General features: G+C 40.4%; 1 protein-coding gene across 8 annotated transcripts in view; it reads right to left on the bottom strand.

Annotated features, from left to right (window-relative positions):
• ART3 (ADP-ribosyltransferase 3 (inactive)) overlaps nt 1-18,858 on the bottom strand; it is a 143,750-nt gene that overhangs the window by 31,597 nt on the left and 93,295 nt on the right. For 7 of the 8 annotated variants that reach the window (XM_070791613.1, XM_070791608.1, XM_019962983.2 and 4 more), the window contains 2 exons: nt 13,333-13,410; nt 8,116-8,827 (listed from right to left, as the gene is read on the bottom strand). In XM_070791613.1, the coding sequence (XP_070647714.1) occupies nt 8,116-8,827; nt 13,333-13,401 (781 nt within the window). In that variant the 5' untranslated portion in view covers nt 13,402-13,410. Of the gene's footprint in view, nt 1-8,115; nt 8,828-13,332; nt 13,411-14,583; nt 14,710-18,858 lie in introns of those variants that run through there. The other variant, XM_019962981.2, reaches the window with a different exon arrangement.

The following is an 18,858-nucleotide window of genomic DNA, read 5'->3' as shown; positions in this document are numbered from 1 at the left end:
TTCAGAGGATGATGTATGCACTACTATTTCTCTTATTAGTTTTCTTCCAGTAAATCATACTATACCTACACTGTAAGGTACATGAAATCTCAAAGCTATGACTTCCTACCAGGAATTTATTTATTAAAAGTTTCTTTTATTCATTTATTCACTGCTTATTTATCTCTGAATGGGTTCCAGGGCCAGACACCTTTCTAGACTCTTGGGGTAGGTCATAGGTCAGTGAAGGAAAAAGTAAAAAACAAAACAAAACAAAACAAAAACTGCTCTTTAGATGTTTTCATTCAAGTAGAGGAAGATAACAATAAACACCTAAGTATCATATATAATCCATAGGCGAATCTGCTGCTACTGCCTCACTCCCCTTGTCAGCTGTCAGTCTGCTTCCAAAGGTGCTGGACCACAATCTTTTCTGTCGTCTCTGATGATACTTTTTTCCAAGCTGCATTTTTTTCCTCAGTCCTGTTCAAATGCAACAAGCAGGCTCTTTTGGCCACACAATTCGTACCAATTGCTATCTCTAAACTTTATTTATATCTGAATTCTCTATCATGAAATGCATACACGCACACTCATTCAGATTTAGCATTGCTGAGGTATTTATGGATGTGTAATGGTCTAGTTTAGGGGTACCAGCTTCTTTCTGCTTAATGGTTAAGTTCTTCCAAGTAGATAATTTATTCCAGAGTCATCTTTTCAGAACTATTCTACATCAAATTTACATTTCTCTGCTCACACTCAAAACATGTTTAGCTTCTTGCTCACATCAGTCCACACTGGTGCAGCATTTTCCAGTCTGTTCCTCATTAGTCTAAGTCTAAGAGACAGACCACGAGAAAAGTATTCTGTGATCAAATAGTTTAAGAAAAGTCACATTCTACATCACCTACTTAGAAATTCACATTGGATTATGTTGGTACAAAAGTAACTGCAGTTTTGGACTGTGAATTTTAAATCATTATTACTAGGCTCAAACACATCTTTATTCATCAAAACAGCAACCATTACAATAATATTTTTGCCAATGAGAAATAAGTTTGTCTATTACTGCAGCATAAAAATCCATGCTTTGGGATACAATAAACTCTTAGAAAGCATTTTCTGCCTCTTTTTGGTTATGGAAGTGCTTTGCCTGCAAAAAGTTGTCGAGATGCTTGAAGAAGTGGTTGGTCAGTTGGCGAGAGGGCAGGTGAATATGGCGGATGAGGCAAGACTACATAGCGCAACTCATTCAACTTTTGAAGCACCGACTGTGCGACATGTGGTCAGGCACTGTCACGGAGAAGAACTGGGCCCTTTCTGTTGACCAATTCTGGCTGCAGGCGTTGGTTTTCAGTGCATCTCATCAATTTGCTGAGTATACTTCTCAGATGTAGTGGTTTTGCCGGGATTCAGAAAGTGGTAGTGGGTCAGACTGGCAGCAGACCATGAACAGTGACCATGACCTTTTTTTGGTGCAAGTTTGGCTTTGGGAAGTGTTTTGGAGCTTCTTAGTCCAACCACTGAGTTGGTTGTCACCGGTTGTCATATAAAATCTACTTTACATCACACGTCACAATCCGATTGAGAAACGGTTCATTGTTGTATAGAATAAGAGAAGACAACACCTCAAAATGACAATATTTTGATTTGCAGTGGTGGCTCGGAGGGTAAAGCATCTGCCTGCAATGCGGGAGACCCAGGTTCGATCCCTGGGTCGGGAAGATCCCCTGGAGAAGGAAATGGCAACCCAATCCAGTACTCTTGCCTGGAAAATCCCATGGACTGAGAAGCCTGGTAGGCTACAGTCCATGGGGTTGCAGAGTCAGACACGACTGAGTGACTTTGCTCACTCACTCATGACTCAACCACTTATCAAGCTTTTTCACCTTTCCAGTTTGCTTCAAATGCCAAATGACTGTAAGATGGTCATTGAATTCTTCTGCAACTTCTCATGCAGCTGTTAAAAGGATCAGCTTCAATGATTGCTCTCAACTGGTTGTTGTCAACTTCCGATGGCTGGCCACTACACTCATCTTCAAGGCTCTCCTTTGCAAAACTTCTTGAACCACCACTGCACTATACGTTTGTTAACAGTTCCTGGGCCAAATGTATTGTTGAGGTGGCAAATTGTCTCTGCTGCTTTATGACCCATTTTGAACTTGAATAAAAAAATCACTCAAATTTGCTTTTTGTCTAACATCATTTCCCTACTCTAAAATAAATATAAAACAAGCAGCAAATAAGTCATTAGCAAAAAACATAAAGTGAGAAATGTGCATTAAAATGATGTATAACATAACCACATTTGTTCACACATTCCAACATCACATGGAATGTTGAACGTCAAATGTTCAACAATGTAAAACCGCAATTACTTTTGCATCAACCTAAAACATCATCACTTTTAAGGCTCTGAGAAATCTCGCAGTAATAAACCGTTTAACTCTGTTCACTCCACATGTCCGACACTTACTTCACCATAAAACAGAAATTTGCTAACGTTCTACAGAACCAGTGTTTCAGAGCTCAGCTTTGGACAAATGCTGAGTGGGTTGATAGCATCATAGGCAAGAAATCCAGAAAAATGTGTTCCAATGTTGAGGCTGACTTTGTTAGTGTAACCTCAGGCAAGGGATCTAACCTCTCGATTCCTAGACTTCCCATTGGTAAATGGTAATTACAGGCTATCCTAGGCTTGCTTTAGGTTTCTCTCAGTATCTCTAAGTATAAAACATGAATGAAAGCACTTTGTACAAGCTTAAATAATACAGTTTTAAATCTTACTTTTTGTGTCTCTTCAAGCATTTAATTTATATCTCATGCACATTCTTAAGTAATATTTATTCTTAAATAGTAATTTTATTGCCAAGTTCCTCTTATCAATGGTCTAATTTGTACTGTGATCCACAGCTAAGCGTAAACTATCTCCCCTCCTGTAGGAAGTTATCCTCAATTTGGCCTCCTCTCATTTCTCCCCTCTTTACTCCTTTCGTCATTTGTTGGGAAATTCTGCCTCTCCTCTGGTATGGAGTTCTGCAAGGGCACAGACCCTATCTTCAGTACCTGGCCCATACCAAGAATTCAGTTTAAAACTGAGCTGAATCCTAGATTGTTCCATTTTTAAGAATTATATCATCCTGTTTTCAGTTATGGTACCCACAAAACTGGGGGAGCCTACCACATATTTATCCCTGGAGAAGGAACTGGCAACCCACTCCAGTATTTGTGCCTGGAAAATCCCATGGACAGAGGAGCCTGGTGGGCTACAGTCCATGGAGTTGAAAAAAGTCAGACACGACTGAGCAACTGAACACACACACCCCACATATTTATAATTCATCTACAGTCCTCTCAATCCAACTTTTCAAATGGGGTCATTTTAAACGATGAATGTAACCTGATTACACAGCTGACATTCTACTTTTATCAGGTCTTCTAAGAAAACAGTACAAAAGAGGTTTAACCTGTGGCGATTTTCCCATAAGGATAAATCTAGTGTTTGTTACCACTTACTCCTATATTCTTGGATTAATATGAGTATCTCTTTGACTACCAGGAATTATTTTCTCCATTCCCAACCAACTGAACTATTTTCTTTAGCTAGCTAGTTTTTGTAAGGCCCACAAACGTTTTATCTTGGAAATCACAAACAAGTTTAAAGTAATAGCACAGGACTGTGTCAGCACACTAAATTTAGCACAGCACAATTTTTAAATCACTTTTAGAAATGTTGCCTTTTTCCATCCAGAGTTATCTTCAGTCACAGTAGAACAAGGTTCTGACCACATCCTCCCCCGTGAGCTTTTAAAACCCCTGGTTATCATCCTAAACAGTGTTTCAAACAGCCTAGCTTTAATGATCACTTCAGGCTGTTTTCGATCCTGAGTTACCATTAGTTATCTCCAGATGGCAGCAGAGGACATCAGTTGAGACTCCAGTTTAGAGGTAAAAATGAAGTTACTCAGTTGTGTCTGACTCCTTGCGACACCATAGAGAGAGACTGTAGCTCTCCAGGCTCCTCTGTCCATGGGGATTCTCCATGCAGGAATACTGGAGTGGGTGGCCATGCCCTCCTCCAGGGGATCTTCCCTATCTAAGGATTGAACCCAGGTCTCCCACATTGCAGGTAGATTCTGTATCATCTGGGCCACCAGGGAAGGTAAAGCAACACAATCAAATGCAGGGGCCTGACTTTGTCAGAGCTCTCCAAACAGGATACACGTGAGTCTCCAAAAAAGTTTTTCCCTTGTAGCTGGTTTGAAGATTAACCTGCTGTGCAGCCTCTGGCTAACTTTCTGGGCAGGCCCTCAGAAGTTTGCCCATTCTCTTCCCCTTTCCTCACACTGGGCTAGTAACACACTAGCCCACGTACGTCTGAGTCCTGGCTCATTCTGGATCAACCCGATGGCTCCACCCCTTTTATCGTAATCATACTCACAAATGTGAACTCTGTGCGCTCCACTGCCACCTCTGTGCTTCAACCAGATACCAGATTTGGCCTACTGTAGCTATTGTAGCCGGAGAAGACAATGGCACCCGACTCCAGTAGTCTCGCCTGGAAAATCCCATGGGCGGAGGAGCCTGGTGGGCTGCCGTCTGTGGGGTCCCTAAGTCGGACATGACTGAGCCACTTCACTTTCACTTTTCACTTTCATGCATTGGAGAAGGAAATGGCAACCGACTCCAGTGTTCTTGCCTGGAGAATCCCAGGGGCGGGGGAGCCTGGTGGGCTGCCGTCTATGGGGTTGCACAGAGTCAGAGACGACTGAAGCGACTTAGCAACAGCAGCAGCAGCTATTGTAGCCATGGCTTCTGTGTAAGCAATGCCTCCCCAAAGGGCCTTTGGCTGAATGCACCACTGAAAGTGGCATCACTTAGTCAGCCCAGCTGCAACTGGGTTTCTGGTCATAACATGCTGGTAAAATTGAATAGGTTCTGGGGTGGAGAACGCAGGTCCCGATTTGTAGTTTTTGCTAATGTCCATGGTATAACTCTCAACCATGGCCAATTTCAAGCCACTGTGATGTACTGAGGAACTGGGAAGAGAGAAATGCCCACAGTTAGCGACCATGAGCTGCTTTGAGGGGCTTGGTTTTGGTCAGGTCCAATGTATGTTCGGTGAAGGAAATGGGCACTGTTCCTCTCAACCTAAACTTGCTCACTCCAGCCTTCATCTGTCCCTCAAGGAGAGTCTTATTTCCAACTCAGGGTCAGGACTAGAGTGAGGCAAAAAAGCTATGTAAAGTGCAAAATTTAAGGAAGCACTCATTCTCTGGATCATGCAGGTGCAAATGGTGCATGTATATGACTCTAAACATGAAGACTTTCTTAAAGTCTTCCTTTTGTGCCCCAGGGATCTCAATGGTTACACAGCTTCTGCCATTAAGTCAAAAGTGGACCAGCTCCCCTCCCCACTCCATCCTCCAGGTATAACGTCTCATCAGCGCTTCTCCATCTGTTCTTTTTTTATCTCATAATGTGCTGGCACATTTGAGTTTCAGTCTAAACTTCTATCCCACTTCCAAGGCCCTACTTCAGTACTTTCTCTGCTTGATAAGCAGCCATGGTTTTGGGTTCCCCTAGACAATCACATTCACGAGACCCCAAAGGCATCCCCTCACGAGTTTACTTGGTTTTGTAGTCAGAGAACAGAGCATACTACTTCAGAGTGACACGGGATATAAACCTTCAACACAAGTCCTCACAGCAGCCCAGGGCTATTCTTCAGGCCCCAGAATGACATCTCAGGTACAAGACAACAAGATTACACAGGTGGGTACAGGACCCATCCTAGCTTAGTATCCTCGTGCCACATACAGAAGACAACATCTCTTACATCAATCAGTCCATGAGTACACTCCAGCACTCAGCAAGAAGAATACTTCAGTACATCACACCACATTCAGGAATGCCCAAAGCTATGGCTTCCCTCCAGTTATTTATACTTCATTCACAATCTCTCAGCTCATGCACTCTAGCAATCAAGGGTTACGTTTACCATTAGGCAGTGTTGCATGGTTACACAGTTGTCGTTCCCTCTGTAGTAGATTACAGAGAAACAGTGCTAGAAGATCAACAAGGGGCTATTTTCATAGGACGAAGGAGAAAGGGTTTTGTTAACCCTTTACTCTCATACAACAAGGCACAGTATCATAAAATTTCAGAATGCTGGGGATAGGAAAATATCTAGAACCTCCCAGAGGAAAAAATGGGTCTCACTTAAAGTTTCAGTGATGAAAATCGCTTCACATTCTTTAACAGCAACATCAGAAAGTAAGATAGTGGAGGAATATCTCCAAAATTCCAAGAAAAATAATTCCCCAAACAGAAATACAAATCTACAAAAAATACAAATTCAAGTCTTTAAAGGTAGATTTTTCAGATGTACAAAGTCTTAGAAAATTTGCCTGTCTCTTTCCTCAGAAAGCTTAAGAATCTCTACTCCTTCCAAAGTAAGGAGTAATTCAAGAAAGAGGAACAAATTCAAGATTCCTCATAGGGCAGAAACAAAAGAAAGTCTCAGAACAGCAGTGAGGAGAGATTTCAGGATATTTTCACAAAGCAGGATGATGGAGTACAAGGAGGGTGGGGCGCGGGGGAGAGTATCTGATACACCTAAATTTTATTAAGAGAAGATGTGCATTTCTAACAGTTCAGGGGGTGAATTACTGATGGCATATAAAAAACTAAGGAAACAAAAAAATCATACAACTAATAACTCTGGAGTAAAAGAAGTACTTAAAAAGAAAAAGTAGCAGTCTTGACTACACTGGGAGAATGGGAAGGGAAAATGCACAAATACTGAGGAGGGTGGTGTTTATCAGATACTTTTAATTTACTAACCTAACAGCTATTTCTTATTCCCTTCTCCCCTGCCTCCTTACACGACAGAGGCTGGAAAAGCTAATTACCCTCTTGGCAAGATTTTCTTGCAGTTGAGTTCAGTTCAGTTGCTCAGTCGTGTCCGACTCTTTGCAACCCCATGAATCGCAGCACACCAGGCCTCCCTGTCCATCACCAACTCCTGGAGTTCACCCAAACTCATGTCGGTGATGCTATCCAGCCGTCTCATCCTCTGTCGTCCCCTTCTCCTCCTGCCCTCAATCTTTCCCGGCATCAGGGTCTTTTCAAATGAGTCAGCAGATGACCAAGTAGCTGTTCCGGTCAATAACACACAATCTGGTGAAATCTACCTGGAGTTTCTGGGAAGCTTTACCCTCTTGGTTAAACAGGCAGATTTGGCCGCCATCCTCCTTTCCCTTCATCTTGGACATGGACTGATGCCTAAATCTGCCAACAGTCACACTGAAAACACGAATCAACAAACTCAATATGCTAAAGTTGGTGGGCAAGAAACAAAGAGTCTGAGTCACTCATGATGTAGCTGAGTTCCTGTACCAACTCTGGACAGCCCACCTGTAGTTTTTTGATTAAATGAGAGCCACCAGGCAGGTTTTCTGTTACAACTGAATGCAATAAAGAACTCCTAATTAATGTAGGGTATATTAGAGCTAAATACTTATTCTCTATCAGTATTGGGAAGTCAATAAATAATGTCTAACATTTTTAAATCAAGAAAAACATGCTGAAGCATGTTATTTACTTAGAAACATGCAGTAAGTATCTAAAAAATAGTTAAAAAACAAAAAGGATGCCACTGAGGAGTGGGAATTGGGGACAGAAATGGGTAGGGCAAGAGTAGGGCTATTTTTCACTGTAGCCTTATATGAAGGGTTCTGAACCAGACACTTCTTTGTTGTGGGGGCTGTCTGTGAATAGTTTGGCAGTGTTCTTTGGCCTATACTCACTAGATGGTACTAGCACAGGGAGATGGTGTAACAATTAAAAATGTTTCCAACTATGGCCAACTTATCCTACCAGACAAAACTGCTCCTGGTTGAGAACTATTACCTTATATTACTATTTTATTTTTAAAATTTTCAATAATACTGTATGATTTTGATAAAACTAAATTATAGAAAAAGAAACTAATGGTATGAAGAGAGCTAGACAGGAGACCACCAATGACTCTTCTCCCTTCAAGACTCCCACCTTCCTTTCTGACTTCTCCCTGGGCCTAAGAGACTCCCTGCTCCCCTCCCAGACACAGACAGACAGAACAGAGACACTTACCACCTAGAAACGCACACTCATAGTGGCTGCAGGTCTTGTTTGTGCTCTGAAGGATAAGGTTATTGCCAGCCTCATCCTGTGACACATGAAAAACCTCATTCAGAGGTATTAAAACAATTCCTTCACTTTCTTTATCAAAAAATTTTTCAACGGCAACTCCAAAACATGTTTTGATGGTTAACAGAACATGTTGGTCATCAGTAGCTTGAGGTTTGGATGAATACGCTAAGGTGAAATGGCCAAGTCGGGCCTGGTTCACCCCTCCAAATGTAAATGAAGTATTCAGCCTTACGCTGTACACCACGTTTTTGTAAGTGTTCTCACAAGATCTTCTCAGCAGCTGCAGAGCTTTTGTCAGGTAAAAATGGAAAGCTTTGAACTGGAAGCCATAGACATAATCTTTTCGAGACTGGCCAGCCATCTCCATAGCTTCATTGAACAGATGGTAAAAGGAAGACTGCTCTTGAGCTTCAGAAATATAGGCCATCAGGGCAATACCATAGTTATCCTTGAAATTCACAGGGAGAAAGAGCTGAGGCTTCCGAGCTTCCCACTTGGCTTCTGCATTTTCCCACATGTCTTCTAAGAGCTGGTGGCTTGCTTTTTCCTCCTTGAACAGTTGAGGAACATATTTGATTTCCATCCGGTTAGCACATTTCAGGTATTCATCATCAAATGCATTATCTGCCATATCTAACATTTCAGCTTTTACCTGCAAAGGAAAAGGAAATTAGTACTCTTGAAATAAAAATATTTAGTGTATATCATTTTCTTTCAATTTTCTGCAAAGAATCCTGCATCCTCTCAAACCCTGCCAAGACTCTCTTCCTTGCTCACAATGAACTTCTGATATCTTTTTATATAGGAAGTATATTCCACTGTTAGTCATAGCTTCTCCCAGCTGTGACATATTTATATGAAAAGAGTAAATGGGAAGTATGAGCATGACCACGCCTGTAAGTCATTCATCTGAACCCTGTAGTAGAGGAAAGAAAATGAGTGTGAAACAAAAGAAACGGGTGGCAGTCCTGGCTCTGAATGATATTCTTAGCTAGATTTCCTCAACCACTCAAGACTATTGAGTGAATCTGAAATACCTTGTATGAAATACTTTACTAGATGGATAAATACATGAAGGTAAATATTACCCCTTTTTCTTTGAGGACACCCCTCCCTTTTCTGTATGGTTTGGCTAGGACTAATTCTGCATCTTCAGCCCCTATTATAAGTAATGATGCGGGCTTAAAAACCAGAGCACTCCCAGATAAACAAAAGGCTTTCTTTTCCTTCAACCATAAGCTCTAAGCATAATATTGGCTTGGGGAAGCCAATAGTTATCCTTTTAGTCCCTTGAAGAATCCTGTCTGCAAATGAAGCCAACAAAGAAAGGTTTGTAGAGCTTAGAGGTGAAGAGAGATGAGGTCCTGATAACATTACTTAAGGCCTGAGTCTAGCATTACCTGAAACCTGTATTTTGCTTCAGCTGTTCGAAACAGTAAATTCCCTATTCATCTGGGCTTTATATTCTATTCAACTGGAAAAGGACTAAGCATCTTTAAATGATACGCAGAACATAAGCAGCAGGGTAGTGTAGTATAACTAACACTAGCTTTGAGCCAGATAGATCTGGGTTCTAATTCCATTTCTGTTACTAACTAGGTACTAATTACTTACAGGACTTGACATTTCTGAGCTTCAACAGCTCTCACTAAGGGAATACTTCTTAGACTCCTTTGCACGTCCAGCATATTCCAATTGGCCATTAAAGGTCAGTTTCTCAAGGCTATTTATTTTCCAAATCTCAAGTCTACCCTTAGGCAATGATGTAAGAACCACAGTTTCAATGATCATCTTAATATCTCTGACCTGTTGTGTAAGTGTAAGATCTACATATCAAATACATAATTAATAACTCCATTTGACTTCTGTATATCAACTGCCTACTTAATAATTTCACTTGAGGTGCTCAAAGATCCTTCAAACAAAACAATCTAAGAGCAAGGCCAAACTTACAACCCTACTGTCTACAGCTGGCATCAACCTAGTCCTTATATAAAAACATCCATTCATTTGTGAAATTTTCTTAGATTTCTCCTTCTCACTCATGCCCTGCACTCCTAAGGCCTAAAAAACTTCTCCAGAGTGCTTTCTGTGTGTGCAGCACTAAGTGTTCATATATATTAACTCATTTAATCTTCGTGGTAACCCTGTGAGGTAGGTTCAGTTCAGTCACTCAGCCGTGTCCAACTGCAGAACCCCGTGGACTGCAGCACACCAAGCTTCCCTGTCCATCACCAACTCCTGGAGCTTACTCAAACTCATGTCCATCGAGTCAGTGATGCCATCCAACCATTTTATCCTCTGTTGTCCCCTTCTCCTCCTGCCTTCAATCTTTCCCAGCATCAGGGGCTTTTCCAGTGAGTTAGTTCTTCACATCAGGTGGCCAAAGTATTGGCGTTTCAGCTTCAGCATCAGTCCTTTCAATGATTCAGGACTGATTTCCTTTAAGATAGACTGGTTGGCTCTTCTTGCAGTCCAAGGGACTCTCAAGAGTCTTCTCCAACACCACAATCAAAAGCATCAATTCTTTGGCACTCAATTTTCTTCATAGTCCAACTTCACATCCATAGGTAGGTAGGTACTATTATTAGCCCCTCTTTTAAAATGAGCAAACTAAGGCAAGGAGATTAACTTGTATGGAATTCAGATTTGAACCCAGGCAATCTGGCTCCAGAGTCTGTTTCTTAACCAAAATATGTTTCTGATGATAAAGACCACTGACATTTATATAGTACTTAGAAAAAAAAGAGTTTAACTTTGTCTTTATAACAACACTTATGAAAGGTCTGGAATAAAACTCACTACACCATCTTACAAGTAGTGCTAGTAGGAACTGTACTGGCATCAGAAACTGTCTGATTAGCAGCCACAAAATATTCTGTTGGGAAAGTCACTGAGACCCCTGAAATTCTAGGTCCATGGGTCAGTTTCTTGAAGTGGGAATTTGAGCTGTACTAGACCAAATCATTGCCATCTCCTAGCCAAGAAATGCACTTTCCTCCACAGCACAGAATGTACCAGAGTGCATCCTGGACACCAATGTCTAATTTATTTTCAAGACTTCAACATATTATAAGACATCATGCCCTGAAACCACCTCCCACATTCCTCACATCATATCCAAGAGTTGATCCACTATGTTCCTGTCTTTCCCCTGTGCCTCTAACCAGTCTCCACATGTCTAATTTTAGACTTCAAGTCTTTCTGGCCCAAGGCCACAGCTGATTGTGTGTTCTGAACAGTGAGTACCTTGAGCAATGAAAAAGCCCACAAATGCCACCACCATTCAGGGAAAACTGAATGGATATTAAGGAACAGGTACAAAGGCTAGGTGAACCCACTAATTATATTTTCTTCCTCAGTTATCCACTGAAACAAGGCTATATGGATGAAGCTTAATTACCAAAAATTTATTACAAAAATGTAAAAATGATTTAAAAAGGTATCAGTTAAATTATGAAACATTCATAAATAAACACATCAAAATTATGTTGCAGAAAAATATTAAAAAGGCAAATCAAAATCACAGTGAGATACCACCTCATATCCATTAGGATGGATATAAAGATAAGGAAAAAAGGGAAAATAGCAAATGTAGGCAATGATATAGAGAAACTGAATCCTCATACACTGCTGTGTAAGTAATACAAAATGTGGAAGACAATTTGGCAGTTCCTCACAATGTTAAACATTGAGCCACCATATGACCCAGCAATTATATACTTTTGGTATAAACCCAAGAGAACTGAAAATATGTTCACACAAACAAAAATCTGTACACAAAATTTGTGGCAGGACTATTCATTCATAAGTCCTGAATGAGGAAATGGCAACTCACTCCAGCAGTCTTGCCTAGAAAATCCCATGGACAGAGGAGCCTGGGAGCTCCAGTCTATGGGGTCACAAAGAGTTGGACATGACTGAGCATGCATGCTCACATTCATTCATAAGAACCAAAAAGTGGGGCCAACTCAAATGCCCAACAATTAATGAATGGATAAACAAAATGTGACATAACCAAGAAATGTAATATTACTATACTACAAAAAAGAACAAAGTACTAATATACACTGCAACATGTATGAAGCTTGAAAATGTTATGCTAAAAGAAGCCACCAAGAAGGCCAGATATTGTTATGATTCCATTCAGATGAAATGTCCAGAATCTGCAAATTCATAGAGACAAAGCAGATTAGTGGTCTCAGGGGATACAGGGAAGAGGGAATTGGAATTGACTACTAACAGCTACAGGGCTTCTTTTGGGGTGACAGGAATCCTATAATGAGATAAAGTGATGATGGTTGCACAACATAGTGAATATATGACAATCACTCAACTATACACTTTAAAATGGTATCATTTTATATGGGAATTACACTTCAATTTTTTAAAAGTCACACTGCAAAACAGGTAACAGAATATACAATGATTCTATAAACAATATTTCAGATTTCAAAATGGATTAAGTTTTTAAGAATTTAACACATTTTAAAGAAGGTGCTTCAAATCAGTGGACAATACTCAGTAGTGATGTGAGAGCTAACAATGTGGGAGAAAAAAACCAAGTGAGATACCTGGCTCATATGTTACATAAAACATGTTACAGAATGTTTAAAGATTCAGTTGTAAAAAATAAAATCATCAAAGTTCTATCAGAATAAAAAGAATACTGAACAGGAGAAAAGAGCCACTATATAAAACACGGGAAACAAGTAGACATTGCATTGTCAACGTATATGAAGAAAAATACAAGTTTTTAGAATATCCGATGCCATGGACAGACACCTGTAGCATAGTATTAACTTAAAAAAGTAAAAACAAAATACTATATGTAGTGTGAATCTATCTTGTAAATTACAAACACAAATACATAGAAAAATGCTGAGAAGCCTACACACCAACAGATTAAGCCTCACTCCCTCTGGGTGGAAAATTGTGGATGATTTTTACTTTCCTCCCTTTGTCTACTTTTAATTTTTAATTTTCTACAGTTAACATGTATCAGTGTGTAAAAGGTAAGATCTACATTTAAAAACACTAACTTATTATTATTCTATCTGTCTTCATTTCTATCATCAACACACACAAATGCCTCAGGCAACCTTATACCAAGAGTTCCCGTTCCAATGACCACGTGCTTCCCATTCCTAACATTACCTGGAGGATGTCCATTAGAATCATAGGTGCCAACAGCAGGGTGACCATTTCAAAATGTCCTGTCTTCATTTTTCTCTTCTAAATTAAAATGAAGGAATTCCAATTTAGTAGAAGTTTAGAGAAGTAGAACAGGATGACACACACGATACACATTTTTTCATTCTGGGTAAAAGCGGTATCATGATAGTTAGGAAGTGATTATGAATAAATTTCCAATGGCTGAAAGGGTCATTAGATTTTGTCTGGTGATCTAACACCTTCATTCTACACATGAGGAAACAAAAGCTCAGAAAACTTTAGATATTTGCTCAGGATTAAATCTGTCAATTTCCATTCTCCTTAGACATGTTGTCTCTCCCACCAACAGTCACTGAGAGTCAATTATTCTTCCTCCCTCTCAATCTCCCCTCATCATACACACGAAAACACAAACTGAAAAAAAAAAAAAAGAAAGAAAGAAAAACACAACACCATTGCAGATTGGTCTCCTAGCTCCCAGTCTCCAAGAATTCTCCAGGAGTTAGTATCCACACACATCATCCATTCTTCATCCTCCCTGCAAACCAAGTGACGCCCATTTGGTAGGATGGAGACAGGTAGTGGTAAAAACCAGAAAGTTATCCGGGGTGTTCTCTTCCTCCCAAATATTCACATTTAAGAGAAGCTAAGGATAAAACAAGCATCCTGAATAATGTGCTGAAAACAGGAATGAGAATAAAAAGGAGGTGAACAGGAAGCAACTCTGGTAAGATTATATAACTCTACTGGCTGTGTGCCCAATATTCATCCCAACATTCATGAGACATAAGTAGGTAAACAGGAGGGTAAGAGGCCATCAAGGGCTGAAGATGTCCCAGAATCACTAACTGATTCAATTAATTAAAGACTGCTTTTCAGCTTTTTCCACACACCTAAAACAAAGTTGACATGACTGGAACTGAACTGAAATCTCTTTTTCATCCTACCAATCACCATATTCTGGCACCTCAAAGTGGGGATGAACAGCACAGGGGAAAGAAGATAGTCTTCCCTTTGGCCCCAGATCGCCATCTTTATTCACAAGCAGTTTCTTTCATTAAAGATATTAAAAGATAGCACAAAAATGCCACTTCTGTGTTAATCATCCCTTTAGAAAAGCGATTTTGAAAATAACACTTGACAGATAACTGTCACAAGACAAGCTCTGAATGAGGATTTTCTTGAAAAATCTTCACTTCCATAGTCTGAACGTAAATAAGTCAAAATGTTTACCTGGCTTTTCTCCCTGTGGAGTTTTAAATGATGCTAGGTCTGTTTCCCCCACTCTCTCAGTTGTGGTGAGGGTGTCTTCAGGATAGGAGGTTGTTGACACTGAGAGCTGAAAAGGGAATGCTTTTCTTTTTATAAACATCCCCAGCAGTAGCTTGGCAGTGGCACATTACCTCATTTGTGTTCTGCTATTTATATCTGGCCCCCACACTATCCCTTGGAATCACCACAGTTAACACATGAAATCTCCAAGAGGCTTGTAAAGCCACAGCAATTCCCTCCAACCACACAGCACGTTCAGTCTGAGCCCTCAGATCTGGGCTTCTCAGAGAGTGATCACACTTCCCATTCCTAACCTTTTGACCCTTTGATTCTGAGATGTCAAGCTAAAGCAAGGATTTTACCCTTGCCAGATGGTTCACATAACTCAGAGGACTTCCTGTGTTAATCACCGGCAACGGTGATGGCTATCACCGTTCACTCAACCGGCTTACTGTATTTTAGGTACTGTGCCAGGTGCTGGGATGCACAAGGAAGACAAATCTGAAAAGCACTCAGACTAACAGAAAATGTGAAACTTATCCAGAATACATGTTAAGAATCTTAAGTACAAAGCCCAGTGAGAGCACTAAGAAGGGAAGGATTGGGCAGCATCTGCAACTATAGCTCTCATTTGAGTCAAGTACACCTAGTAAATACATTGCCTGCAATGCTGAAGACCATATGTTATTTGTTTTTCTCTCCCTGACTTATTTCTTGGCATAATGCCCTCAAGAGCCATCCACGTTGTTACAAATGGCATTATTTCATTCTTTTTATGGCTGAGTAATATTACATTATATATGTACCACATCTTCTTTATCCACCTAACTGTCCATGGACACTTAAGTTGCTTCTGTATCTTCTTCTTGTTCAGTCGCTCAGTCCTGTCCAACTCTTTGAGATCCCATGGACTGCAGCACACCAGGCTTCCCCGTCCTTCACCATCTCTGAGAGTTTGCTCAAACTCACGCCCATTGAGTTGGTGATGCCATCCAACCATCTTGTCCTCTGTTGTCTCCCTCTCTTCCTGCCTTCAATTTTTCCCAGCATGTAAATAATGCTTTTAAGAACATGAAAGTACAGAAATCTTTTCAACTGTTTTCATTTTCTTTGGGTTAATACTCAGAAGTGGAATTGTTAGATCATTTGTTGTTACTGTTGCTGTTCAGTTACTAAGTCATGTTCAACTCTTTGTGACCCCATGGATTACAGCACACCAAGCTCCTCTGTCCTCCAATATCTCCCAGAGTTTGCTCAAACTCATGTCCACTGAGTCGATGATGCTATCTAACCATCTCATCCTCTGTCACTCTCTTCCCTTTTTGCTTTCAGTCTTTCCCAGCATCAGGGTCATTTCCAATGAGCTGGCTTTGGCATCAGGTGGCCAAACTACCAGGGTTTCAGCTTCAGCATCAGTCCTTCCAGTGAATACTCAGGGTTGATTTCCTTTAGGATTGACTGGTTTGATCTCCTTGCTGTCCAAGGGACTCTCAAGAATCTTATCCAGCACCACAATTCAAAAGCATCAGTTCTGGTGTTCAGTCTCCTTTATGGTCCAACTCTCATATCCATATATGACTATTGGAAAAACCATAGCTTTAACTATATAGACCTTTGTCAGCAAAGTGATATTTCTGTTTTTTAATATGCTATGTAGGTTTATCATAGCTTTCCTTCCAAGGAGCAAGCGTCTTTGAATTTCACAGCTGCAGTCACCCTCCACAGTGATTTTGGAGCCCAAGAAAACACAGTTCTGGTTTTAAATTTTTGAAGAACTCCCCATATTTCTCATAGCGAATGCACCAACTTGGATTCCCACCAAGAGTGCATAAGTATTTCTTTTTCTTCACATTCTCCAATATTTGTCGTCTTTTTAAATAACAGCCATTCTAACAGGTGTGAGGTGATATTTCATTGTGGTTTTGATGTGCATTTCCCTGATGATTAGTGATACTGATCTTTCCACGTGTCTGCTGGCCATCTGTGTATATTATTTGAAAAAATATCTCTTCAGGTCTTCTGTTATTTTTATGTGCATTATTTCTGATTGAGTTGTTATGAGTTCTTTACAAAGTTTGGATACTAACCCTTTATCATATGTATGATTTGCAAATATTTTCCACCATTCAGGTTGTATTTTCATTTTTAGATGGTTTCTTTTACTGAGCAGAAACTCCTTAGTTTAGCTGAGTACCATTTTTTGATTTTTGCTTTTACTGCCTTTGCTTTTGGGGTCAAATTAAAAAAAATCACTGCTCAGACCAATGCCAAGGAGCTTACCACTTATGTTTCCTCTAGGAGTTTTATGGTTCAGGTCTTACATTCATGTCTTTAATATATTTTGAGTTAATTTTTGTGTATGATGTGAGAAAGTGGTCTGGTTTCATTCTTTTGCATGTGCCTGTTCAGCTTTCCCAACACCATTACTGAATACCATTCCCAACACCATTTACTGAAGAGATTCCTTTCCCCATTGTATATTGGCTCCTTTGTTGTAAGTTAATTGACCATATATGCATGGGTTTATTTCTGGGCTTGCCATTCTAGTTCACTGATCTATGTGTCTGTTTTCATGCCAATATCACACTGTTTTGATTACTACGCATGTGTGTTAGTTGCTCAGTTATGCCCAACTCTTTGCGACCCCATGGACTGCAGCCCACCAGGCTCCTCTGTCCATGGGATTCTCCAGACAAGTATACTGGAATGGGTTGCCATTCCCTTCTCCATTTGATTACTACAGCTTTACAATAAAGTTTGAAATCATGGCACACAATACTTTCAGCTTTGTTCTTTCTCAAGATTGCTTTGGCTGTTTGGAGGTTTATGTGGTCCCAAACAAGTGACTGCGGCCATGAAATTAAAAGACGCTTACTGCTTGGAAGGAAAGTTATGACCAACCTAGATAGCATATTCAAAAGCAGAGACATTACTTTGCCAACAAAGGTCTGTCTAGTCAAGGCTATGGTTTTTCCTGTGGTCATGTATGGATGTGAGAGTTGGACTGTGAAGAAGGCTGAGTGCCAAAGAATTGATGCTTTTGAACTGTGGTGTTGGAGAAGATTCTTGAGAGTCCCTTGGACTGCAAGGAGATCCAGCCAGTCCATTCTGAAGGAGATCAGCCTTGGGATTTCTTTGGAAGGAATGATGCTAAAGCTGAGACTCCAGTACTTTGGCCACCTCATGCAAAGAGTTGACCATTGGAAAAGACTCTGATGCTGGGAGGGATTGGGGGGCAGGAGGAAAAGGGGACGACAGAAGATGAGATGGCTGGATGGCATCACTGACTCGATGGACGTGAGTCTGAGTTGGTGATGGACAGGGAGGCCTGGCGTGCTGCAATTCATGGGGTTGCAAAAAGTCGGACACTACTGAGCGACTGAACTGAACTGAAACAAGTTTTGGGCTTCACTGGTGGCTCAGATAGTAACGAGTCCACTTGCAATGCAAGAGACCCGGATTTAATCCCTGAGTCAGGAAGATCCTCTGGAGAAGGGTATGGCAACCCACTCCAGTATTCCATGGACAGAGGAGGCTGGCAGGATATACAGTCCATGGAGTCACAGAGTTGGACAAGACTGAGCAACTAATGCTTACTTACTAAACAAGTTTTAGAATTTTTTTTTGGTCCTATTTTGTGGAAAATGCCATTGGAATTTTCAAACAGACTGCACTGAATCTATAGATTGCTTTGGGTAGTATAGACATTTTAACAATATGGATTCTTCTAGTCCCTGAGCATGGAATATCTTTCTATTCATCTGAGTCTTCTTCACCTTCTCTCATCGCCTTGATTAAATTTATTCACACTTTATTATTTTTGGTGAACTATAAATGAGATTATTTTTATTTGTTTCTCTTTCTGATGATAGTTATCGGTGCATTGAAATATAAGAAATTTCTGTGTATTGATTCTGTATCCTGCAACTTCACTGAATTTATTAGTTCTAGTTTTTGGAGGAATCTTTAGGACTTTCTGTATATAGTATCATGTCATCTGCAAACAGAGACAGTTTTACTTCTTCCTTTCCAATTCACACGATTTAATTTCTTTTTCTTGCTGGACTGCTCTGATTAGGACTCCCAATACAATGCTAAGTAAGTGTCTAGAGTGGCCATCCTGGTCTTGCACCTGATTTTAGATGAAAAGCTGAAAAGCTTTCAGGTTTTCATCACTGAGCATATTAGCTGTAGATCCATCACAGACAACCCTTACTACATGGAGGTACATTCCCT

Source organism: Bos indicus, chromosome 6 (genome assembly GCF_029378745.1).
Source record: "Bos indicus isolate NIAB-ARS_2022 breed Sahiwal x Tharparkar chromosome 6, NIAB-ARS_B.indTharparkar_mat_pri_1.0, whole genome shotgun sequence".
Taxonomy (NCBI): Eukaryota; Metazoa; Chordata; class Mammalia; order Artiodactyla; family Bovidae; genus Bos; species Bos indicus.
Note: the sequence above shows the minus strand (reverse complement) of the source record. Positions and strands in the feature narration are given on the sequence as shown.